Source organism: Onychomys torridus, chromosome 11 (assembly GCF_903995425.1).
Source record: "Onychomys torridus chromosome 11, mOncTor1.1, whole genome shotgun sequence".
Taxonomy (NCBI): Eukaryota; Metazoa; Chordata; class Mammalia; order Rodentia; family Cricetidae; genus Onychomys; species Onychomys torridus.
In genome coordinates this window covers 53128992-53156952 of record NC_050453.1, presented here as the reverse complement: position 1 = coordinate 53156952, position 27961 = coordinate 53128992, and the positions used below count along the sequence as shown (strand labels likewise).

Sequence of the window (27961 nt, the reverse complement as noted above, 5' to 3'; positions counted from 1 at the left end):
CAAGTGCAGAGACACAATGCATGAAGACCAGATTTACCAGCACAGAAGATCAACACATGAGAGATAGTATCTTTTAGTACACATTCCACAAAGATAAGATTCAACAAAAAATAACGGTAGGAAATTTTAAGGCAGAAGAAAAATTAAAAGTATTTTAAATGACACGGCCTGGATAAATGCAAATTATATGTGGCAGAGAATCGTCCCCTAATAGAGGGGTGAATATTCCTGATGGAGAAAAGTTGTTAAGAAAATATCACCTAATCTTTCTCCTGTAGGACCTGGACTTAAACACTTAGGGAAGTCAATAGTGGAAGGCCAGCTGGGAGGAAGCAAGAGTGGGGTAACTGGGAACGGGAGGAAGTTAAAGAATAACTAAGTCAATAGACACTGAAATAACCTAACTGCCAAGTGGGCAAATCCACAAGCAATTCACAGTTTTCTTTTCAAGTTGTGTTCTTGGACTCTCTAAACAACAGACTTTGCTTTTCTTTTAATTCACTACTTTTGCTTTGTGAAAGTGTTGCAGAAAACCGTAAAAAGAAAGAACATTGATAATATCAAAATTATATAGTCATTCCTGGGGTATTGTCTTCTGAAATACTTCTTTTCTTTTGTATCTCATAAAGGCAGTCCTCTGATTTGTGGACTGCATGATATAGCATAGACTCCCAACATTGCTAAACTTTTGAAGGTGCTGGGAATTAAAGCCAGGGTCTCACATATTCTAGGCAAGCACTTTACCACTGAACCAGCCCTTCCTATGTGAGTTTAGAATGTGCTGTTAATTTCTCCTAGTGGACTTATTGATATCAAGAAATTTTTGGTGAGACTGTTTTGCATACTAAGGAACAAATGACATCAGGAGGGGGTGGGAAAAGCCTTCCCAGTTACAAATATTTTTAAAGTGAAAAAAGAATAAGAAAATTATTAAACTCAAATAGCAACTTCCTTTATCCTTAAATATAATATTAATTGCCGTTGAATGTGATTTTCATGGGGAATTCACTATGATGTTCTAAATTGAAGGTGTAGACACAACAGTGGAACATACATCCATCTGTGCATACATACATACAGATAGACAGACAGACAGAGAGACAATCCATGAAGCACTGGAACATAAACAGATTTATTGGAATCTAGTAAGAGCACAACTGTCCTCTGAGACAGCAAAGAGAAAGTGCATTTTGAGTGTAATGTATATTTATTCTGAAGTACAAATTGAAAGTATGAGATGATGTTTATGAGCTGGTACTGCAATTTCACTAGGACAAAATCATTTCTCCACCTGATAGTTATAAAAGTACATGAAATATTCTACCCCAATATCAGGATTTGGTTCTTATTTTGCCCAATAATTAACAAGAATTAAGTGAGTATGCCAAAAAAAAAAAAAAAAAAAAAAACACAAATTGAAACACCGTAGGAAAAATCAACCTTAATTTCAGTTAATTTTGGTCAACATGTCAACTGTTTATATTTAACTTTCGATCACTTCAATTGTTTATTGAACCTAATCTGCCCTTTCAATGGCTTTTGTTAAGATTACTGTTAGTAATATGTTAGAATTGCATTGCATAACCTTTCTCTATTTCCTCAAATTTAATTAATTGTATCTCATATACAGTGAATATCATACAGCCATTCAGTCCCATCTAGTGGTAGAAAATCAACTATCATTTTCTGTATTGTTTTTGCTACCTTTTCAGTCTTAGAACTCAGATTTCTGTTTTGATGCCCGATAATATAAATAGCTGAAGTCCTGCTAGAAAGCAGAAGTGCAAAGGCACACCCTAGTGTAAGGAGCTGCCTGATCTTTTGATACACTCTCAATGTAGTCCTGTCCTCTGGAAACGAGTGTAATGTAACACTATTCCAGTTCTCCACTCACCTCAGATAGGAAACTGGAGACAGACTAAAGTAAAAAGGCCACCAATGTGTTTCATTTGCTTAAAAATAAACTTTGATTGCAGGTACTTGCAGGAATGATGGTGAGGGGTTACTTACACAAGCAGAAATGACTCAAATACACCTTATGTCACCAAAAGCCAGAAGTAGAGGTGACAGCTCACAAAAGCTGGCAATATAGAATGCACAGCACAGATTTCCCAAAGTTGAACTGGCTACAGTGTGTCATTTCTCCGTGCTGAATTCGGCTCAAGCTTCTTCCAGGCATCTGTGCTGGTTGGTCTTTGTCTTCTTTTGCATAGGTTAGCTGATTTGAGAGTCTCTGAGCTACCCTTACTGCCTGCATATACATCAGGGGGCAGGGAGGCACTAGTGACTCTTGTCAGTCTTGGGGACTTCCAGAAACTTTTGAATTCTTTACTACCTGATCTCAGTGAGATTTTCCCCATGTTTCATTTCCCCATTTAAGATACCTTGTATCTTAACAAGCTTCCCTGTAAGATGAAGGTTTATCTCCAAGGAACTTGCTAGAAAACAATTAACAAGAATGAATGTGTACCCAAAGATTTAATGGCTGTCTGTGTTGTAATCATAAATGTTTAGGAACCTCATGTATTCCCTTCAGCTCACAAATTGTCATGAAATAATAACATAGGCTGTCATGTGTTATAATTATTTCTTTGGTCAACAGTGATTAAGCTGTACATTTCTGCTTAGTTGTGGTAACAAAGCTAAGGTTGTAATATCATTTGTGTATTTTAAATTTTAAATAAAGTAAAAGTTTCATATGACTGCAAATTAATATATTTCAAGTATGTTTGAAGAAAATTATCCTGCAAATTCTTCAAATAAGTAACTAGAACTAAGATGATATTAAATCTGAAGATAATTGCCTAATTAACTAAGATTAATTGATTTGAACTAGATTTAAATATTTAGGTACTTGTGTAAGACTTTTAAAAATCTATCTTTAATCAATATAATGTTAATAAATATATTTATCTTCTCTATAATTGAGCACCAATAAACATTTATTTAATTGTTAAATATGAATTTATATGACCTTTCCTAAGGCAGAATTTTCAGTGACATGTAAAGCTTATGTTAGTTTCTAAAATAGATTCCTACCAAGGGTATTATGTAAAAATTCATTTTTACTGATGTGAAAACAATTTGGCTTCATAATATCAATAATTAGGTAACACAAAGTCATGTAACAATCTTTGTGAAGCTTGGTGAACCTGTTATTGTGTGTCTTGTGTTTAATTGTATAATTTAGGGTCAGGGCAAACAGCATGATGGAAAAAATAGATGTTATGATCATATTTATTTAAACCAATGAAAGACTAGTATTGTAAAAGAGGTAGATTCCTACTTATATGACTACATTCCTAACTTTAAAGGCAATGCTCCATGCACAGAGGTTACTGTTAGTTTTTCTTCAGTGTCACAGGAAGAAAACGCAAAGGTTACAAGTCAAATTTCACTTTCCACCATTTGTTAATATGGACTAAACAATACAAAGTTGTCAGATGAAAGAGGTTTTAGTCTTTTAAAAAACATGAACATACTGAATAATTCAATGCAATTTTGACATAAGTACAGAAGCTGCTGTCTAATAAGGCTTCAAGATGTTGTATTTGGAGGAGGAAATTCCATTTAACTCTTGATACATCCACACAAGAAGATTTAGTGAAGAGAAAAATTCTGAATTAAAACTAAATTAGCTTCTTTTACTGTATTCATATTATCTGTATTGTGTGTGTGCTTTCTTAAATTTATAAACACAACATGCTCAGTTCATATCTAAATTTTATGTTATCTATTATATTGGAGTTGACTATTTAGTACTAGACAATCAATGTGGGTAGTTTTTTGTTTGTTTGTTTGTTTGTTTGTTTTGTTTTTCCCCTGGCAGAGACTATTTCTCCTCCTCTCAGCACTCTGTGGTTGCCTGTAATTCTTGTCTAAGGCTGAGGATCTATAAGTTTCTGCCCTTCCTGGTAACATATCTGTTGGTGTTATATCCTTGTTTAGATTGGGCTTAGACAGGCATGTTTATTAGACCTCATGGGGGTACCTTTTCTGACTTTTCTATTAACCAACAAGATAAAGAGAAGCAAGATATTTTCTATCTAATAGTCACTTCTCCACCAACTTTGACTCCCTACTTTGTACCACGATAAATCAGCTATCCTCCCTGTAACTCAGACTCCCACTAAAAAGTTACTTAGTGCCCATTGGTATTGTAAATAAGCTTTTACTGGAAAAATAAGAAAAATACATATTGAAAAATAGGTCATGGTTATTGTCTTATCCAAAATGTTTCCAAAGGAAAAAATACAAATAAACCTAACCAAGAGGTGAAAGACTTATACAATGAAAATTTAAGAATCTGAGAAAAAATATAAAGACACTAAAAAATGGAAATATATACCATGCTGTCGGTTTTCTCAAATAATATTGGGAAAATGACCATTCTATCAAAATCTATTTATAAATTCAATTCAATTTCAATCAAAATATCCACCTAACTTTTTATTGAAATAGGAAAAAAAAATCCTAAAGCTCATATGGAATCACAAAAGACTCAAAAAAGACAAAGCAATACTGAGAAAATGTGTAATTCTGGAGGAATTACTATTTCAGACCTCAAGAACATTACAGAGGCAGTCATAAAAACAACATGGTAGCCAGTGGTGGTGGTACACACCTTTAATTCCAGCACTTGGGAGGCAGAGGCAGGTGGGTCTCTATGAGTTTGAGGCCAGCCTGGTCTACAGAGTGAGTTCCAGGACAGCCAGGTCTGCACAGAGAAACTCTGTATTAAGAAAAAAAAAAAAAAAACACAAACAACAAAAACAAACAACAATCAACAAAAACAAAGAAATTAACAAAATGGTACTTGGGAGAAAAAGAAATAGAGACCAGTAGAACAAAATTGAAGAACCAAACATAAGCACGTATGGCTATCACAAAAATATACCAGAGGAAAATCTGTATCTCCAATCAATGAAGAAGAATGATATCAACACGCACGCACATAGCACATACACACACACACACACACACACACACACAAAAAAAAAAAAAAAAAAAAAAAAACCCACAGATTTTAATAGCAGAATTTTCTCTGAGTTAAATGGAGGTCACATCTTGGGAATACAGTAGTGAAGTGACATCATCAGTTCCTTCTTGGGTTTTTTTTTAATTGAGTAATACAATAACACAATTTCTATTATACTGTTATGAAAGGAGAAGTAGATTTACTACTACAAAGCTGACTTGAGCAGAAGGTCACTATGGAGGAGCCATAGCTGGAAAATGGAGTTTTGTTATGAAAAAATGCAGGTTTTAGACAGAGTAAAGGATCAGTAAAAATTTAATACTACTCTTTGCTGGAGTGGAGAGGAGGAGGCATGATGCTGTGACCTCTCAAAGGTCATAGTGATCACAATTTTCAACCTCATAGACTTTTTCACAAGACAATTACAAAAAAAAATGATTTAGAGCTTTGGAATTTAACTTTCAGTCTTTTAAAATTGATATAGAATGTTTGTACTTATCTAATGGAGTGTACTATTGCAATTTAATTGTGTATACTCTGTATAATGCACATTTCCATCTTCACCATTATCATTCCCATGCACTGAGAAATTTCACATGCTTCTTCACCTTTATTACAACACAGAGAATATGTAGGACCAACACTGGAGGCAAAGATGAGTTAGGACTCGTTTAAAAATTTAAACATTGATGGAGAAAACAAGGAACCAGCTGTTAGCTCAAAGGAACCATGGGTGGTAGCCATCTTTACTTGCTGGGCCTAGCAAATCGTTTCTTTTGTCTTTGCTCTTATTCGAGCTATTCATAGCACAATGATAAGAGAAACGTTTGTAAAATGTAAGTGCATATCTTTGCACTTATTTAAAATCCCCAGTGGCTGCCTAGTCATTTCTAGTAAATGTCACATCTGTTGAATGATAAGTTTCTTCAAGGGCACCCACCTTAGTCAGCCCTCTCTTAGTTCTTCTCTTTCTCCAACAACTCAAATGAATTGGCTTCTTTGTTCTTGTTGGGCATACTGGGCATTCCTGTGTTTAGGGGAAGCACCTGATGCTGTGGCTTTTGCTGTGTTGCCTGGTCTTTTTCCAGACAGCCACAGCAAGTCTTCTTCGTTCATATTTTCTTTAACCCCTGGTCTCTCAGTATGGAATTCCTGGGTCATTGTACTTACATTAAAATTACCCTCTGAAAACTTAGTCTCCTTTCCACATTATTTTTCTCCACAAAACTCACCACTCAGGTTTACTCTTAGTAGTCCCTAACTACCCATAACATTGAATCTAAAACCTTCTTTGCACATAATCACTGTTTTGTGAGACTGTATATTGTTATCAGTATTTGATGAAATTTCCATCTCTTCTTTCAAACAAACAGCCTGAGTTTCATGAAGAAAAATTTATATCTTTACAATTAGTGAAAAGTAAATGTTCTTGGTTACTTCTTTTAGAGAAGTCATGAAGAGGATTCCTAATTATGTGATACTTCTTGAGAAGGGAAGTAAGTTTATAAAGTAGCAAGATGAGAAGCACTTGATAGAGGAAGATTTTCTGGATGGACTGAATCCCATCGCTTTTGCCCTCTTCCTCAGTTCCATATTATGTTACCCTTTCAGCTTCTAAATTAGATTTATGGTTCTCTTAAAGGGATTTTAGTACATTGGCATGACAACTTTCTGACCCTGTGATCATTTTATATATCAAATAAACCCAGATGAATTGCCAGCATGTTCTCTAACATTGCCGGACCTTCAGTAGGCTTTGATCTTTGCCAAATACCATTTTGCCAAATTGTTTTTTGATCCATGAATGATTTTATTTTTTGCCAAAAAGAAATTTTTTCCACAAAGAATTATCAGTCTTAATATATTTACTTTCCTTTGTTTGTGTGACAAAAATATTTGAGAGGTACAGCTTAAAGGGTCAAAAAGATTTATTTTCACTCATGGGTTCTGAGCGATTTTAGTATGTCCACAGAGCAGTTCATCTGTACAGTCATAGTATGAAACAGAGGCTTCTAATATATTGGCAGAGCAGTAAGCAGAGATGGCTAGACCTGACCTACAGATAGAAATAGCCTCCAAAGGCTACTACCTAATAACCCATTTGCCAGCCAGGCTCCACAACCCCAAGCTTCCACAAACGTCAAAAGGGTCCCATATGCTGGGGACTAATTGTTTCAAACATGAATTTGAAGGGAAGAGCTGAGATCCAAACCATAATGTTTAGGAAGCGGTAGTTAGAAGTAATCTTGTTAGTAGTCAATATGCAATCAATAGGCAAATGTGCCTTTTCCAAATTATTTCTAAAAAGATACTTTAACATTAAGATATACATATATTTTAACTGTGACTGCAATACATTGGCAAATATGATGAAAGTAACTATAACATTTGGAAGAAAAGAAGTTGTTACAACCCCTCCCCCCCAAAAAATATCAACATTTTCTGAGTACTTTTATCTTTATATCAACTTAGTGCTATATTTAGCTTCTTACATCATTGTATCTGATACAACAAAGTTGATGCTGTTATTTACAGAAAGGATAATTTCAAATAAATAGGAAGTCAAATACCTTACTGAGGTTTGCAGAATTGAGATTCAAATCTGGTACTTAGACTACAGAGTCCAAGGTTTTGACACTTTAAGACAGGGTGTAAAGAAGATGGGACCTCTGCCTTTATGTATTTGTTGCTAATTGACACTGAAAATGTTGATGAGTTCATTTCTTAAATAATCCCTTCAGTCATACTCTGTCTTTAAAATGGTTCCTTGTATACTAATTATTATAAGTTCATCATTTGCTTTCTTCCTTTAAGAATCATTAGAGATTACAATGAGATGATATTAAATGTATATATTTTTCATTCAATTTGTGCTGATTTTGCTGTTAGAGTCCATAATCTTTAATCTGAAATAATAAATAAATATACTGAAGCAAATAGGGAAATCTGCTATGGGACTTTTATGATTTTTATATTAATTGAATTTTCAAAACCACAGAACCAGACAGAATGTCCTAGAGCTAAAGAAACTACATATTTTCTTAATGTACATATCTTCTTTTAATAAGTACTTTTAGCATCCCTCTTGCATACCATCTTAGTCAATTTTTAATTGTTATTACAAGTTGTCAAAGAGTGAGTAATGTATAAATAAGAAAACTTTATTCTTCACATTTCAGGAGTTTAAAAGTCTAAAATTTAGATTCTAACATATCAGGTCCTTCTGAGTTGTTGATTTCTGTCTCTGGGCTGTGTTCTTATATAGTAGGAGGCTAGCTCTTCAGAACTGATGATGGCTCTAAACCACTCTGGTGTTTACTCTTATTGCCTACCTACCCCCAAAGGCCTTATGCACAAATGCTACCACACAAACAGAAGCAACACATACATTTTGAGGGGGGTATACTTATCAAATCTATTCCTAGAACCCTTATGCAAAAGTATATTTCACAAATATTTGTCCTTTCTTGAGGCATACACAGATCAGGAGAGCCTCAGTTATAAAATGGACAAAATTAAACATTAAATAAAATACCTTTGTAAACTCAAATTGATGTCCTAAGAAATACAATTTTAAAAATGAAGTATATTATCTGTAGGTATCTGTAAGTGTCAAGCTGTGTTGTAAGGTAAATTTAGCCTTATGACAAAGACAATGAAACAAGTTCTGCACATTGGACATAGATGCAACCTTTCCAAAAACAGGGAGGAAATCAAGTGCCTGAATTCATGAAACCATGGCCAGAGCAAATACTTGAAATATTGGGTCTTGTCAAATTCCACTTTCTACCGATGTCCACTGTCCATCAACTTTTCATGTTATATGTGGTGCTGTATTTAATTTAATGCAATGCCGCCATTACATTAAACTCAGAGCTCCATGAGAGTAACTCCTCTAATTGTGTTGGCTGGTTCTTAGCTTTTGGGATGGGCTGTCTGACCTCTGCTGTCATTTACCCAAATTCACTGTCTTTTCCTCTGCGTGTATGTGTGTGTGCTTATGTTGCAGAGAAGGGCAGCAGTCTCCAGAACAGTGGCAGAAGATGTATGGGAGGTGCTCAGGAAATGAAGTCTATCACATCGTTTTGGAAGAAAGTACATTTTTTGCTGAATATGAAGGGAAGAGTTTTACCTATGCCTCTTTCCATGCACACAAAAAGTATGTTTCTGCTTCCAGTGGAGAATTAACTCATCGACCAGTCAATCAGACCAGTTTTAACCGTTTTCCAAAGTGCAGTCCATATTGGTGCTCATGAGTTTCAAGTGTTTTAACTTTTTAGCATCGGGTTTATTCTAATTTAACTATAAATTTTGTACTATCTACAAGTTTAGTTTACCAGGAGGAAAATATGTAAGGAATACCCTACCACATCTGTGATCCTCATAATATCCTAGCCAATTAAGAATTAACAACCTTACAACAATGAATCTTGTTACATAAATCAAACTTAAAATGATGTTTACTTTTGTTTATATTTACAAAAACAGAAACACTTGAAAATAATAGAACAAAATGAGAAAGAAAAAAATCACATTTTCTCCCTTTGGTCTTTTGAGTCTGGGTATCATGTACCTCAAGCTGGCTTCAAACTCACTATGTGGACAAGTATAATCTTGGTTACTTTTTTTCTACATTCACTTCTGAAATAACACATAATTATCCAAAAATAAATAAACAATAATTTGATTATACCTCTTCCATTGTCCAAAAGGAATTATAATACATTCTAGTTTAGCCAGGGGAATTTTTCTTCTCCTTTTTTTGACAAAAATTAATTTCTTAAGGAATAAAAATATACATTAAAAATTATCTATATAAAAGTATTTAAGTGGAATCTCTGTGCACTTTATAACAACATATTCCTCTTAACTAATACATAATGTATTCAAATTTTATTCTCAATGATTCTACTTATACATACTTTACTACTAAATACATTTTAAATTTGACTTACTCACTTACTCTGTATGGGTTTAAGATGAATTTTGAAAGTTAGAACATTACTAAAGGTGGGGGTGCTGGAGAGATGGCTCAGTGGTTAAGAGCAATGACTGCTCTTCCAGAGGACCCAGGTTCAATTCCAGCACCCACATGGCCATTCACAACTGTCCATAGCTCCAAGATCTGATACCCTAACATATACATGCAGGTAAAACAACAAGGCACATAAAATAAATATATATATATTATAAAAAAGAACACTACCAAAGAGCAATAAGAAATATTTTAATACAATATTACTCTCAACATTTTTCATTTCTCCTACTGAACATGTCTAACCATTGAAGACTATTTTAAATGCTTCTTTCTAAAGATGAATGTATGAGATGGTAGGAGTCATAGTAAGGGTGATTCAGACGCATCACTTTCTTTTCACATGACATTTCATGAAAGTCTCCCTTATGCCAATAGATTATAAATATTTTGAGCATGGTAAGAAATATTGTTCAGCCAGGTGGTGGTAACACATGCCTTTAATCCCAGAATTGGGAGGCAGAGGCAGATGATCTCTGTGAGTTGAGTTCAAGGCTAGCCTGGTCTACAAAGTGAGTTCCAGGACTGTCACACAAAGAAACCCTGTCTCAAAAATTCAAAAAAAATTTAAAAAATAAATATTGTTCATAATTTTGACATTAGTAGTTATCTTAAAAATATAAAACACTATTACTTATACTTTATTACCTGCAGCCTAATATTTTACATTGTCCTATACTTTGTCATTCACACACACACATATATGTATACATGTGTATGTATATATATATATATGACATAATGCTTATGACAAATTTAATTTATTTGATTTTTTTCCTTTGAAAATGAGATTATTAAATGTTAGGATCCTCTAAAGCTTCCTAATTCTATTATTTGATGTTCTTATTTTATTCTGTTTGCTTATAGTAGATCAACTTTCTCACAAATGTAAACAATTGAAAGAACAAAAAGTTAAATCTTTTCCAAATTGTAATTCTTGAACTCTTATATTCTTCTTTTCAATGAAGGTTTGGTGTCTGCTTGATTGGTGTTAGGAGGGAGGATAATAAAAACATTTTGCTGAATCCAGGTCCTCGATACATTATGAATGCTTCAGACATATGTTTTTATATTAATATTACCAAAGAAGAAAATTCAGCATTTAAGAACCAAGACCAGCAGAGAAAAAGCAACGTGTCAAAGTCATTTTATCATGGGCCTTCCAGATTACCTGTCCACAGCATCATTGCCAGCATGGGTCAGTACATACTTTCTGGAATTACCTTTAGTGTTTTTTTTTTTTTTTTAATAGAAATACACATCTCGATTACTAAAGATTCATAGCTTCAAAACTTGTTTCTGTGTATTATAAACCATGTATGATTACATAATACAGATCAAAATTCTAAACTGTTGATGTAAGAACAATGCAAGATTACCAAAAAAAGTATTCACTAATTACTTTCTGTTTCTGATTTTAAGTGCTTGCCTTGTATGTTTTTCTTGTTAATTATCTATACAGTAGCCGGTTGGGAGTATTTCCAGTGTTTTATGTTCTTTCAAAACTTACTCACTCCATCTTACTCTCATCATTTATTTTGGCATTTATGACATAAAAAATGAAATAATATACATCCAGTTAAAATGAATTCATTAAATTTTTCTACTAAACTACCTACCAACCTGTAAGTGTAAAATCCCTTGTGTTAAGGAATAAATGCCATTCCCTTTATGGAATTGCTTTGTTTTCCCTTGCTCCGTAAGCCCTCTTCCTTCTCTCTTTTGGGGTATTTTACTTGAATTGGATTCATCTGTATTATTCTTAACACCATTCCTCCCATAAATCACTGCTATTTCTCCAACCTTCCATACATACCCAATACGATACATATACATATCCTATTGAGCTTCATGATTCTACTCCCCTGCAAATTCCTCAAAATGGTTGGCTCCAGATGTGGTCTCAAATTGCATACCCCTTATATCTGTCTTTACCCCAATCTACAGTCATAGAACTGAATTGAATTTTCAGTGGGTTCAGTCCATGGCTGTGGTTAAGACTGATAACAGAAAGTCACAAAATAGTGCCAGTCATGGGCTGAATGTGTGGAATAAATGCAGTACACATTGCCATTAGTTGTATTGACGTCTAAATGGAAGCAAAGGACTGAGAGATTGTGAGAAGTGGATAAAATGCTTGCCTTGCAAACATGAGAACTTGATTTTGATCTTGAGAATCTACATGAAAAAGCTGAACATTTTACACAGACTTGTAGTCCCAGTGCTGAAGAGGCAGAGGCAAGTAAATCCCCAGGGTCACTGTCCAGACAGCTCACCCTTATTGTTGAGCTTAACCAAGTGAGAGACCCTATCCCCAAAAGAAACAGAGAGATTCCTGAGGAACAATAATTTTAAAATCTGGCCTCCACATATGTTTATATACTTGTTAGTGCACCCACATATACTGCATATCTGTACACATGCAAATATGCTCACATATTCGTACACATGTGTACACACATAGACACACAAAGACAGTTAAAAAAGAGGAGAAAAGAAAGGTTCAAAATAAGATGACAGATAAACCTCAGTTACCCCAAGGAAGTCAGAGATAAACAGTTGTAGGAAATTTATTGATCTGTAATTTTAAAATCCTGGATTTTTTTTTTTCTTTTTACTCTTTTGGCTCTTTGCTCCTTGGCTCTTAGGGGCCCACCACCCAGATCCCAAATAAATTACACGAGGCTTACTCTTTCTTATGAATGCCCAGCCTTGGTGTGGCTTGTTTCTAGCCAGTCTTTCTTAAATTTTCCATCTACCTTTTGCCTCTGGGCCTTTATCTTTGTTTCTTCTATCTACCTTTCTTTCTGACTCCATTGCTAGCTGTGTAGCTTGGTGGCTGGCCCCTGATGTCCTCCTCTCCTTCTTTTTGTGCTTCCAGATCTCTTCCCAGATTTCTCCTATTTACTCTCTCTGCCTGCTAGCCCTGCCTATCCTTTCTCCTGCCTTGCTATTGGTCAATCAGTTCTTCTTTTTTTTTTTTTTTTTTTTTTTGGTTTTTTTGAGACAGGGTTTCTCTGTGTAGCTTTGCGCCTTTCCTGGAACTCACTTGGTAGACCAGGCTGGCCTCGAACTCACAGAGTGCTGGGATTAAAGGCGTGCGCCACCACTGCCCGGCCAATCAGCTCTTTATTAAGCCAATCAGGTGTTTTAGACAGGCAAAGTCACACAGCTTTACAGAGTTAAACAACTGCAACATAAAAGAATACAACAGATCTTTTCATTGTTAAACAAGTGTTCCACAGCATAAACAAATGTAACACATCTTAAAATAATATTCCACAACATGGCATGAATAGTGTTATGTGAAATTTGTGACTATCATCCCAAACTCATACACTGAAACCCCAGTGCTATTATATATAACCTTATTGGAGATAGGATTTTTTAAAGAAATCTAATTAAATTGGCATCATTAGAGTTATTATTATTTTAATGTGATTAGTGAAGTGACAGAAAGATTAAATACATCATAGACACACATAGAAAAAACTGATTTGAAAAGATGATGGGGATGATGTCAGTTATCAACCTAAGAATGACACCTGGAACAGATGTATCCCTCAACATCCTCAGAAAAAAATCACAACAATGTGAAGACCTTTATTTTGAAACTTTATCCTTCAGAACTACGAGAAATTAAACTCTGCCATGGCTTCTAGTTTATTCCATGTTTTTATGGAAGCTTTAGCCAACTATTAAGCATACTATTAGATATATCTAGAAACAATAGACTAGAATAAGGTTGATGACTAAATAAAATAAAGTAGCTCCTATAGTCTGAAGACCTATGATCCAAAAATGGATTTTCACAAAAGATAAAGGAAATGGTCAGTGACAAAAATAAAGAGCCTTTCCCACCTCAAAACCACAAGTGAGTAGAGCAAAAGACCCCAGAAAGAACAAAGCATTTGTTAGAGAAAAAGATGTTGCAAGAAAGTCTTGTTTTTGTAGCTCTAATGGCTTTTTCAGATCTTCCTGAAGGATTATAAAGTTCTCATGCTCTTTCTCTGGATCCAGACTACTGGCAGATATCAGTATTGGCAGGATAACTGACAATAGATAAAACGGAGCATGCTTCTGTCAATATGCTGCCTGTGGTATGGAAGATAACAACTAGGTATTTGGAGGTGATGTATAGTTAGATTTATTGGCAAGGAGATTATGTTAATATTACTTTGAAAGTGAGAAAGGATTTAACACACAATGTCAGAGCAGTTTTTATGAAGAGTGATATGTGTATTATCTTCTAATTGAAACTAAGAAAGAGAGTTTGATGAGCGTATATGTTGATGGGGAGGAGTGTCTCAATTTGCTTTTGAGAGTCCTGTAAAGAATCATGAGATGCCATATTTTTTTTTTGTTCTGAAGTACTAGAGGACTGCATGATCATCTGTAGGGGTAAATGTAGTAGATATGCACTCACTTCTACAACTTTAAGATAACAGCATACCAGATAACTTTCCTTTGCATCAATAAATCAATTTTATAAAATGTAAATCCCTTAAAACCAAAACCAAAACAAAACAAAATAAGAACCTCTCATTCCTCCTAGAAAACCCACCTCCTTTCCCAACAGAGTTGTTTTAGGAGGTCTCCTCTGGTGTAATCACCATCATTATCTTTGCTCATACACTGAAGTGACTCCATGTTGGACTTCCCATCAGGACTTCACAGGAGACCAAGCCTCTTGAAGGCCTCACTGCCTCTCATATTTCTACACTTGAATCCAAACTCACATCACTCTAAAGTACATCGGTAACAAATAATTTTGGTTATTGGGTCTTATTGGGTAGCTTTGAAACTCACTAGGCAGATAAGACTGCCCTTGAACTCACAGATATCAACATGCGTATGACTCCTGACTGCTGAGATTAAAGTTGTGTTACTATGTCTGGTTGACCTCAAATATAAGTTATGATATACATTTATACATACAAGATTTCTTACCCAGTGAAATGTTTACCTGAAAAAAAAATTGTATTGAGATTCAAGAGAGATTAATCAGACATACACACACACACACACACACACACACACACACACACACACACACAGCTTCCCCTTAACAATGTGATTGTATTTCATTCAATTTCACCACCAAGTAATAATTATGTCACAGGTAGTCGAAACGTCCTAATGGATTTTCATGTTTCATTGTTGTTTTAGGTACTGTGGCTATAGACTTGCAAGACACAAGCTGTAGAGCGGCAAGTGGCCCTACCCTAGCTCTTCCTTCAGAAGGAACCAAAGAATTAAGAAGACCTAGTATTGCTCCCGTTTTAGAGGTGGCAGATTCATCATCAATTCAAACATGTGATCTTCTAAGTGACCAATCAGAAGATGAAACTACACCAGATGAAGAAACTTCTTCAAACTTAGAGTAGGTTTGATTTTTCTAAGAAATTTTTATTTTTATTTTTATTTTTGTTATGTTTGTTTTGGGGTGGTTACTGACACTTTTTAATTTAATTTTTTGAGTATATCCTATGTGATACATTAGTTACATAATTTCCATTTCAACCTTCACCCTCCAACTCCACCCATGTACTCCCATTTCCTCCTCAAAGTTATGACTTCTTCAATAATAATTATTTTTACATGTAAAAACATACATACACACACACACACACACACATTCTGTGGGGTCTATTTAGTGTTGCTTATGTATCCATGGGCTTATATGACTGACCACTTGTGTTATGATAACCCATTGTGTGGTTCATTCTTGGAAAAGACTCATTCTCATGCCATTAGTTGCCTACAGTTCTTCATCTAGGGGTGGGGCTTAGGTCTTCCAGAGCCTTAAAATTATGGAAGGGAGTAAAATTTTTTTCCTTTTGGAAAACCTAGACTCATCACTCCATGGTTCTACTGAAAGTCTCTTCTGTTAAGCATTATCTCACCACAGAGTATTATAAAACATCAGTTTTCGCCTTCAATGTATTCTTCCAGCCCTGTTCTTTCTCTAAATTATCTTTTATACTTAATGAAAAAATATACAATTTTGTTTCTGTGTAATATAAATTGCATTTTCTTTTTTTGTTATTTATTATATTTGTGTTTTAATTTTACACATCAGCCATGGGTTCCCCTGTCATCCCCTCTCCTGCCCCTGACCCCACTTTCCCCCCAACCCCTCCCCTCGATTCCCATCTCCTCCAGGGTCAAGGCTCCCCAGGGATTCATTTAAACCTGGTGAATTCAGTGCAGGCAGGTCCAGTCCCCTCCTTCCAGGCTGAGCAAAGTGTCCCTGTGTAAGCCCAAGGTTCCAAACAACCAGCTCATGCACTAAGGACAGGTCCCAGTCCCACAGCCTGGAAGCCTCCCAAACAGTTGAAGCTATTCAGTTGTCTCACTTATCCAGAGGGCCTGATCCAGCTGGGGGCTCCACAGCCTTTGGTTCATAATTCATGTGCTATCAAAGTTGCATTTCATTCTTCTGACCTTCTGTCTTTAATTTCTTTTATTCACATCTATTTTGAAGTTTGCATTAGTGACTTCACTCACTGTTGTGACAAAATCAAAAGCAGCCTAAGGACAGAAAAGCTTATTTTCGATCACAGTTTGAGATTACATTTGATCATGACAGAGAAGGCTTGGTGGCACAAGATGGCTTGTACACTCAGTTAGAAGGGAGAGACTGGGCAGAATGCCCAACAGACATTCTCCTTTTTGTTAAGTGTAGGACTCCAGACCCTAAGATGTGGGTCTTTCCACATCAGTTATTTTGTTGCAATCATCCTCATATATATATTTCCTAGGTGATTTTAAGGTCTGTCAAGTTGACAAGCAGGAGTAATCATCATGAAGTTCAAAATTTATCCAATGACATATTCAAAATAAAATATTTTCTCATTTCACCCTTTAACATTAATTTTTTTTTAAATTTGGAAGCTAGACATAATTTAAATTTAAAAATACAAGACATATTCATCTTTTATTAAGCTTCTACTCTCTGTCTACCTATATAGTAGTCATCACATTTAAGCCTATCCTAGATGTTTACATATGCTATCCTCTGCATTATATTGCCATAGGAAAGCTGAAAGAACAGGAGTCTATATATTGACCTGCTGTCTCAAAAGATTTATTTGCCATCCTAGATTCATCTTACAATACTTGTTTGCAAATAAGCAGTCTGACTTCAATTTCTCTATCTGTAAATCAGGTATGATTGCCCCCTCATTGCATTATACAAAGCCTAATTGAAATGATGGAGAAAAGGGGTGTTGTGCTGAGCAACCAATGGCATTAGTCATTACAAGTGTCACTGGGACTAGTGGTATCAGGACAGTCATCACTGATCATGTTGTCTCACAGTAGAGTTCATTTAGTACTTTATTGAATTAAAAGTGAGCTGTCATTGAAACTCAGAAAAAATAATTTTAAATGCATCCACAATTTGTATTTGTTTCAGAAAATGTCAATGTGCTTGTAGACAAAGTCTTGTCTTAAAGTATTCTGTGGTCCAAATACTCAAATACATTTGTAGAATACAGGAAGGGAAACCAGCAGACCGGACAACCATACCTGCCGGCAACCACCCTTCTATGAAATGGTGTTTTAAAGTGTGAATGAAACCCTTTCTTTAGATTTCTAAACCATGGAGTGGTTAAAAAAAAGGAATGTTTTATAAGAAAAATCAAAGAGATATTAAAGTAACAGTGATGATTGCAGCTTTTAAATTTATAATATGTGCACAATGTAATCTCCCAACCAAGAGTGTCTAGAAAACATTTTCAACAAGGTCTTAACTTCATTAGTGTCACAGGAAAAGCTATCACAAATATCACAAATCAGGAGCTTCCCTTTTGGATGAGAAAATATTGCTTCAAGTAATTTCCTTTTATTTGCTAATTAACATTTATGCTTCTGCCCTTTAGAAGTTCCATGTTCCACACTGGTGTAGCCAAAATGTGCAGGTGGCTGTTTTTAAAAGTCAGTAAACAAACTAAATGTCTTTGATAATATTTTAAGAACAATTCCAGGAAAAATCCTGTTTTTGACTAATTAACTTACTTTTTCTCCTTTAGTTATGTGTGCATGGCTAATGAGTATTGATACAGCAAAATGTTATAATGCAGTCTGCTTTAAATGTACTTTGTAAGGCATAATATTACTATTTGTTATGGATACATGTTTATGTCTCCAAGGATGAGGCTTGAGAAATGTTTTCTGGAAAGAAACAACTGTCAGGTATTTATGTTTCTTGTGGCAGTTACTCATTTCTCTAGGTGAATCAAAGACAAATGCCCCATTACTGAGTTCAACATGAGTGTTAATGATTATGGTCCAATGATGCTGATTTCATGAGCGAAAAATTCAAACTTCTTATAATTTTTACATGACAGAATTTTTTTTTTGCTATTTAAAAATATAGGTCTCAAAACTTTATAATGAGTCATATTTCATCATAATTTGTTTCACTTACCCTAAACTATGTGATTTTCATAATATGATGGAAGCATGGCTTTACTGATTCTAATATGATCAAGCAGTAGATAAGGGTCATATCAGAGGGTTCTGACTTTCCATGATACCTCCAGGACTAACATATCATATTGCTTTCCAGATATGCCAAGGGCTACCCTCCTTACTCCCCATACATAGGAAGTTCACCTACTTTTTGTCATCTACTTCAAGAAAAAGTACCCTTCTGCTGCTTAAGATTAGACAAGGTAATGGTTTCCTATTGACATTATTGCCCCAAAAAATAAAATTATAGCATGGGCTATTGAACATTTTAAATAATGTTACATTATTTGACTCAAATACATTGAAAGTGAAAATAATAACATATAAACTTCATTATATAAAATGGTTAATTTTACATTTTTAGTCTCACTAAAAATATGACACAAATGTTTTATCCTTCTGCTTAATTAGCCAACTTAGTTATGTTTTTTAAAAGGGAAGACAGAGGCACAAAACTCTTAAACAACTTTTTTATTATTATTTGATTGTAATTTGTGGTTGGTAGCATATTAAACCTATATTTTTTTTAAATTCTCTTGACTAAATGAGAAAAATACATTTATGAGTAGACAGAAGCTGATCTGTGTGTCTTGCCTCATATCCCCTCCCACATTTTCTTACGTAGTTCTCTCTCTTCCTGCCTGAATGCTTTAAAGAATTTACTGAAGACAGAAAGTCTGAGAATGTGAACATTTTTGTCCTTTTCTTTAATTTTATCCTCCTGAGTAATGAGGAAACAGGTTAAAGTGAAACACTGCACACCCTTTAGAGATTCAAGCATGCCTTGAATCTTAAACAATCATTTCCTCATTTGTTCTTTATTTGGGGTTAACATTATAAGGCCAGTACCTTTCATAGCCTGTATGACTTAAGAAAATCACTTCATCCATAAATGTTCAGTTGTCTTACCTGAAAAATGAACATAATTTAATGCTATGAACTCCACAGCACTCTTAAAGTTTACATTAGTACATTTAAGATAGTTAATTATTAAGTCCAGTTTTCATTCATTTTGTTAATATTCTTGCTGTTTTCTTTGTTACACATGTTGTCTGTTGCTGCTTTTGAAGAATATTGAAAGAATATTTGTAAGCTCCAAACTTTCTCTCTCTAAAGTTGGCTGGTGCATCTTTCTCTTGCTCCTAAGTATCCCATGTGGTTCCATTCTCATTGGGAATTCTACTTCTCAGGGCCTTCTTAGTTTGATGTCCTCTTTTTTTTTTTTTTTAATTTATGAAGCATTTTATATTATTGGCCAGCTCTTTCATGTTGCTAAATTAACAGATGTCAATGGTGTTATTCACCTCCATTGACTCCTTCCATGGCTACATTTTCCTGAGCCATGTTCTTTTCAAGTACTGTACTTTTGAAGTTTTCCTTCAAGAAGATAATTAGCATATATTTAAAGGGTCATGATGCCTGGACTCATTATTGGTGGCAATACTTCTTTTTAAAAAATATATATAGTTATGGAGGAGGCAAAGGGACTCAGGAAACCAAAAGAGTAAAAGTGAATTATCTCCAAGCAACTGATATAATTCTCACTGTAAGGCTTAGCTCTAAAGAAGAGGATTAGTGGCCAAGTAGAGGATCTTTAAACGAATTTTCTAAACAGTATTTTGGTCCATTAATAAAGGAAAATTATGTAGTTTTATTGATTCATGGCTATAGAGGAGATTATTGGTTATTTGAATAATGTCAGCTGGTATAATAGGGTCTGCTCTGAAAATTGAAGTTTACTTTGGGATTATAGGATGACATTAATCAGTTGGCTCCAATGTGTCTTGAAGTGTGTGGAGAGGGAAGACATTATCACTCTGTCCCAGTGTCAATTGACTGTTCTGGCCAAGGTGTTTCAACATTGCCTTTGCATTGTCTCCTTGGATTTTCTTAATGACTATGTCCCTTCCATGTCTTCATCAGCCATATAGTTCTCGTTCCTTGTGATATTTCATCATGTTGTAGTTCTAATTGTTCTAAGCCTTCACCCATTAGTATTCTCCAAGCCCTTTCTTAGTGGCATTATTTACTTCTTTGTATGGCTGTAGACCTCGAATATCAGCACTAAAAAATTTTCGACCCTCCTATGGAGACTTGTTGCCCCTGTCCTTTTTTGTTCTCTTCCTTTAGATATCTTTCTCCTACTTTCCTTAATCATTTTTCTATGACTTCATTTTCAGCTGCTGAAATTTCTGCAAATGAGATCAGGTGGTTCATAAAGTTTCCTATTATGTCTTTCCTTGGTTGCCTTTTACCTTTATCCTGGAAGGATAGTTTGCTTTGTTTCCAACTCCACAATAGTTTCTTTCTTCCATGCTTCTGTCCTTCTGACCCCTATAAATAGCCATCAGTCTTATTGCTATCCCTTGTAGCTATTCACTTTTTTTCCATGGCTGCTAATGTCCTGTAATATTGGCCGTTCTATGCTTTCATAATAATGTGTAGGACTACGCAATTTTGGCTATTTCTTTGGATTAGGGTTCACTGACTTTGGGTTTTTTTTTAACTTGGTCACTTCCGGAAAATCCTCAATTAATGCTTATTTGAATAAGGTTTCTGATTTCTATTTCAGTTTCTAGCTTTTGTTTGTTTGTTTGTTTTTTTACTTTTTTTTTTTGCATTCAGGATGATATTTCATCTATGTTCTGTAGTTGGTTCCTTCAGCTGCATTAAATAAGTTATTTGAATTTTTTCACTCTTGGAAATTGAGCTTGGTGTTTCATACATGCTAAGAATGTGCTTTACTACTGATCTGTATCTTTAGCTTTGTATTGACTTTTGGATTACATTGCTCAGCTTGAAAGGATATATAAAAATAAATATAACACATTTAAACAACTATCTTGGATATTAAATAGGATTTTGTTAATTCTTTAAGTGCTTTTTCTTATTTCTTTAAACATATTGCACATTATTTTGTGACTCTCATATCATCAAAATCTGTAGCCTTGATAGATTTAATTGTTTCTATCACTTTTCACACATGGTTCTTCATTTCCACCATTTAAAAATAATTTTATTAGAAAATAATGGCATGGATACTTCATAGGTAAGGAACACACAGAGAACTAACTACTATCAATCCAGGTAAATAAAAGGAAGTTTGTGTAGAGGCATATCATGGTGAAGAAAATTACCAAAGCTGCTAAGTACACAGATAATGTAGCTTGAAAACAGTCTTGATTTAGTAATGTTAATTAATTTCTTCTGAGTCTGACCTCTCAGCAATTGAGTCAGTTTTTCCAACAACTTAAGGCTCATTGCAGCTCTTGTGATGAGTTCTGATCAAGTGTTGTGCTTTGTTTATTGTGCACTGGTTTTCACACTTTCGCCCTTTGGTGCACTTCAGCAGCTCACTTTTCTTCTTGTATTGCTTTCCTGTTTTATTTTCTTTTTTAATTGCATGACTTCAGTTACCTAGGAATGGGAATATCCCTGAGGCTTTTTAATCATAACATCAATATATTTTGGAAATGGAGTCACATGGCTATGCTATAGCAAAGCAGATACTGAGTGGCTGCATAGCAGTAACTTTTAACTTGTCATGCAACCCACACACACCTAGGCCTCTTTCAGCATCACGTTGTATACTTCCCTCTCCTTTGCATTATTCATTGCACTTTTATTTCCTACGTCAGGTTGGAGAACTAGGCAACGGCAAGTGTAACTATGTTCCAATTGGTTAGACAATTAGTTCGATCAGTTTTACATAACCATATATCCTAAATTCTTTGACCAAATTTTATTGGAGTATAAAAATGGCATTTCTTTGTATAATTTTTCTTCTCTAGAGTTGCCAGCATAACTACTATGAGGACGCAAAAGCCTATGGATTCAAAAATAAACTAATTATAGTTGCAGCTGAAACAGCTGGAAATGGATTATATAATTTTATTGTACCTCTCAGGGCATATTATAGACCAAAGAAAGAATTAAATCCCATAGTTCTGCTATTGGATAACCCGTAAGTATATTTTAAGATACACAAACAGACAGAGCTTTTAATTTTACTGTACATTAAAATAATTTACTTAAATTTACTGATGCTACTTTAAATCAGATACATTATGGTGCAGAATTCATTGGGAGATAGAGTATATGCTATAGTGCAAAACATTATTGATTATGATCATGTTTCACCAATACTACTTAAATGTCATTGCAATGGAGACTTTTATTTGAAATTAATATGCAAATGGTCATCTACTCATAGGGCCAGTGGAAAGAAGCCACTGAAATACCTATCGCAAATTTCTTCTATTTAAACAAGCCTGGAAGACACCTGCCAAAATTGTACAGTTTTTTTCTTTAACCATTTATTACCAGAGAAGCATTTATTGATCTGCTTTTATATGTTATACCATGGAATGTCATTGCGTGTTTTACTTATGCTAATGTTCACATACAATAGCAAAAAATAAGTTGTGCTGCATCACATGTGTATGTCTGGAAACTTTTAGTATGACTTACTTTGTTAAACATGACTACTTAAATATTTTGAAAATCCTACAGATGAGTACATAGGTCCCCGAATAAAATGGTCAAAACCGTCTTATTTTAAAGTTACAGTGCCCTTACTGTAACTATAAATAAATTGGTTTTCATGAGCACAGTGTTAGAAGATATTAAAAAACAGAAACAAAAACAAACAAACAAACAAAACAGGAGCGTGACAATCAGCGTGTATGATAACCTTAACAATAGAAAGATTGTCAAGCTCCTCCCCAGTATGTTCAACACACTCTGAATTCTGTAAGTTTGCCACAGGGAAGCTGCAGGGCTCCGATGTTGATAATTCAGACACTTCAGTTAACTAAATAAAGTGCCCAGTTTGGGGCTTGTTTCTATGTGATGCCCTCATAACACTACAAACAGAATTTAAAATTGGCATTTCAGACTGTCATAGTGTCCTCATTTTGAAGGACTAGGTCAAGCCGACTCTGTTAAAGCCCCCAGTTATAGAAATAAAAAAGGAAGAACCTTCCAAAGAAAGAAGTGGGGCTGTGTTCAGAACATCCTCTGGCAGTGGTCTGATCTCTCCTCTTCCTCATGTTATTTCAATATAAAATTTGGGTTGCTGATACATAACTCTTCCCTAACCTCCCTAAAAATATGCATTTTCTTCAAATTTAGGGGCGATGTACTTGTTAGGGAATAGAGGTATACTCTTCATTTTCAGTCTCCAATCTTATGAAGTAATCTTGACTCAGCTATATATTCCCCTTTATCTCATTATCTTATCAAACGTAGTCCCAGCCATCCCATACTATTTGATTTTGAATACAAAGTCATTAACATTTCTGGTTCCTAGAGTATCGGTTCATTCATCAGGGTTATATAGTGCTGTGGTTCTTTGTATAGTCTTACTTCCTGAATGTGATTAATCACACAAAAAATCAGAAAACTCCCTTCTCTGGATTATTGACAGGTCACTGTTTCTTTTTAAGGGCACTATTTCTGTGTGCACACGGCCTTTCAGTACTAAGTTCCCTGAATGAAACCATGGAGATTAATTTAAAAAGTTGATGCGCTGTCCTTGCACATAGTTTGTAATAGTGGTGAATGTTGAGTATTCATCATATTTGACATTTTGATTTTTTTTATACTTATTTATTCATATTACATAGAAATCATGTCACCAGAGAGATGTACTTAGGGGTTTGGGAGTCTTAATGCTTGTGTTTAATTGAAACATTTGAATAAACTTTTGTTGTCAATGATATGAAGCAGAGCTAAAGATGTAATGACATTCAGGTACAGTTCCCATGGTCAATTCTAGAATTAGGTCCAGCTATGCCACGACTAATGCATTGTTCTGTCCTCTGTATTTTACCTAACTTACAGGCTTTGTTATAGATGTATGAACAGTATACATTGTTTTCAGTTAGTTTTATAGGCCACAATTCAGCTTAACTTCCAATACTTACCCATTGAAAATATATCACCCTTACCAATTGTTGACAGTTTGGATTATAAATTTCCATATGGTGCTGTTGTTGGTGGATTTTGGCTGAGCATAATTTTAAGTTTACCGTGGTTATTTTATTAATATACATTAACTATTATGATTATTTCAATTTATTTACTAAATTCAAAGGACATAAAACCTTGAGCTTCCTGAGTATGTCTCAAAAGTGACATCGATCATTTTTCCTTATCTGTTTTCCTTTGATGAAGAACGAGGAATCGCAAAATGAACTGATGCTCCCAGGAACTCTATGCCCTCTTTTCTCCCCTTTTGAAACAATGAAACACCTGTGGCTCTGAAATGCCTTCTGTTCTCCATTTATTGTACAAAATTACAAAAAAATGATGTTTTTCTCCCTAAAATAGATCCAAACTCCAATAACTTCTATAATCATAATCCTTTATACTTTGGCAAGTATTATTTAATTTTGAGGAGTTGACCTAGTTTCCATGAGCAGTGGTGAAACTAATATTGAGTGAATGACTATGGAAATAAATTAATCAAAAAGACAAAATTAATTCCATATAAAATTCAGAAGTGCCATAAATATGAAATATTAAAATATAAACCTGTTAATACTCTCAACATGTTAGAGTATGGAATAGATATTCAGAATGCTTCCAAAGAGAAAAACTTGCATATTTCAACGGTTATTAAATGAGAGCCTAGTATATTGGAATCATCTTTTTCTGTGGCCCTGCAGAACAACTCTGACCTGTCCACAGTTCATCAGAGTGACATCAGTTCTCCTTGGCATGTGGTGCTGGAAAGATTCCAAATATTTTTATTATAGCCACTACCTTAAAGGTTATCTAGCTGAAATCTAGGAGGCAGTCAAAGCTGGAATATCTTAACCCAAGTTAGACAAAAAAGTGCCAGATCAGACAAATTCAGGGTGGTATGGGTTAGCCAGGCAGTGGTGGTGCACACCTTTAATCCCAGAACTTGGGAGACAGAGGCAGGCAGATCTTTCTGAGTATGAGACCAGCCTGGTCTACAACGTGAGTTCAAGGACAGCCAGGTCTGCACAGAGAAGCCCTCTCTTGAAAAACCAAAATAAAAAAAATGTTCCAGATCCATGTTGGTGCCCTTAATTTTTACAAGGATTATTTATTAAATCAACTAACATCTTTGAATATAGTACCTAAACACTTCAGCTTATTTACAAACTATTGCTAAAATATATGATAAATCACCTACCCTTATCCTATAGAAATGTATGCTTTTGATTCAAGCAGACAAGATGAGATATAAGATTAACATCTGGAGAATCCTGAACCATATTTATTCTTGTGGCCTCATCTCATTTTTTTTTTCTTTAATTTGAAAATGGTAAGAAAATCTAAGTTATTCCCAGACTTAGACAATATAGGTAGCAGACTAGGACAAGATCTGACATATGTGACAGCCCAGACAATATAGATCTCCTATTAAAAAATTAACATTGTTACTATTTAAAAAGGTCTTATGTAAAAACCCAATTGATAAGAAAACACAGTCTGGAGATATATTTCAGTGGAAGAATGTTTTCCTAGCATGTGAGAGACCCTAGCTTTGAACACTAGCAACGCATACACACGCACACACCAACACACACCATATACACACACATACACGAACACATACACATTGATTTTAAGCACTTGCAACTAATCTTATCATTTTTAAAAATTATGAGTGTACAGGTGTTTTGCCTGCATGTATTTCTGTGCAGTGCTTGCCTGACTGGAGCCTACAAAAGGGAGAAGATTGGGTTTGAGCCCCTGGAATTAAGGTTATAGAGTTGGGAGCTGCCATACGGGTGTTGGGAATCCTTCAGGTCCTCTGCAAGAGCAGGCAGTATTCTTAACTGCTGAGCTGTCTCAACAGCTCCTGAGATCAAACAATTTAAAAAATAAATCAACTACCTAAAAGTATAGTTGTCAAATATTGATGAAATAAAACTTCACTCATAAAAATATGTTACTTTCTTTCCTGGAAGTTGAAGTGAAAATGTTGTGTTTATTAATTGAATTTGATAGAAAAGGTGCTCTTGAGTTTTGCAAATTGGTAAAATTTATGAACCTTTTCACTGTCTGGCAATGTTGAGCTGCTAAGAGTTTTAATATACAAATTGTTGTTGTATGAAATTTATGAAATATGAGTCCTTGTATTGAGAGTGTTCCTAGTAGACTCTACAGTTTGGGCTGCCGTCAAATTCTACTTATTAGCATTGGCTGCTTTGTATAATTTTTGACATTTTATTGCATGTATAACTGATTCATTTGTCTCGTTTGTTTGGCTTTTGTCTATGAATTTAATTCTGATCTACATCTATTTCCTTGACTATTTTATTATTGTCTTTTAGACTAAAAAAAACTAAAATATTTCTTTATGTGTAACAAACTTGGTTTGTCTATTTGTATAAATAACAAGTTTTTCATCTCTTTTCATATGGATAGATTTTTATGAAATTTATGGATGTCATTTGATCCTTTTCACCATGTTTCTTTGGTGTCACTTGTAATAGAACAGATAGGCTTCTCTATTTGGCAGCCAGAAAAAAAAATCACCCATTTTATTCTGCTTTATTAATAATTTTCTTATATATTAAACTTTTCATTGTACTTTGGGGACATACCATAAAATACAGACAAGGGACACACTTGTAATGAATGTTCTATGTGCTTGTTTAGTTTCTCAATAATAATGCTTCTCAATGTAAAGTTATGCTTGCCAATTCACTGTCTCCCAATGAGTAGAAAAATTGGCCAATTATGTGTTATTCAATTATTAAGTAGCTGGCTGTCATAACTACTGTTGTCAGCACAGATAAGTGAACAGTTACAAAGTACAATATGAATTCAAATTGTTTTTTAATATATTTCTAGTTTCTTTTAAATCATAGAGAAGTCTTTAAAGTTAGTATGTTTCATCAAAAATGTGTATTTATGAAGTTTAGGATACTTGATTTTCCCTTAATGTGGCTGAAATCACATGAAGATGAATAGTTTAATCCCTATTTAAAGGCAAGTTCTAAAAATTTTGAACAATTTCTGGCTCATTTTAAATATATGTTGTAAATACATCATAAACAAAATTCATGAGTTTTCTTTAAAATGCCTTTCTTCTAACAGTTAAAGTTTGCCATCTCTACCAGTCAAAGAAGGGGGGGGGATCTATGCATGTCTCATCTTGAATTTTGTATCTCACATGATGGCAGCTATTGCATAAAGACTTTTTTGACCCCAATGACCTGAGTACACTTTACTACTCAGAAAAATTGAAGTCTCTTATTGAATTTAACTATTCAATTATACAATAGTTCAGAAAAGCATAGACTTGAGACTTCATGGGGAAAATTGCCCAAAGAGATAATATAAAGAAATTGAAATGATCTAAACCTAAAAGAATATGGCAGATTACAGTAGATATCATTTTAACATATGTACAAATGTACAATTATTAATTAAGAATACTACTTTAAAAGCTAGAAACAAAAAGGTTGGTAATGTAAAATTAT

At 34.4% G+C, this 27961-nt stretch overlaps 1 protein-coding gene across 4 annotated transcripts in view; it reads left to right on the top strand.

Annotated features, from left to right (window-relative positions):
- Kcnt2 (potassium sodium-activated channel subfamily T member 2) overlaps positions 1 to 27961 on the top strand; it is a 336685-nt gene that overhangs the window by 238161 nt on the left and 70563 nt on the right. For 3 of the 4 annotated variants that reach the window (XM_036202727.1, XM_036202726.1, XM_036202725.1), the window contains exons 15-19: positions 8988 to 9137; positions 10982 to 11211; positions 15183 to 15396; positions 18589 to 18694; positions 22283 to 22455. In XM_036202727.1, coding sequence (XP_036058620.1) covers positions 8988 to 9137; positions 10982 to 11211; positions 15183 to 15396; positions 18589 to 18694; positions 22283 to 22455 — 873 coding nt within the window. Of the gene's footprint in view, positions 1 to 8966; positions 9138 to 10981; positions 11212 to 15182; positions 15397 to 18588; positions 18695 to 22282; positions 22456 to 27961 lie in introns of all 4 variants that reach the window. The other variant, XM_036202724.1, reaches the window with a different exon arrangement.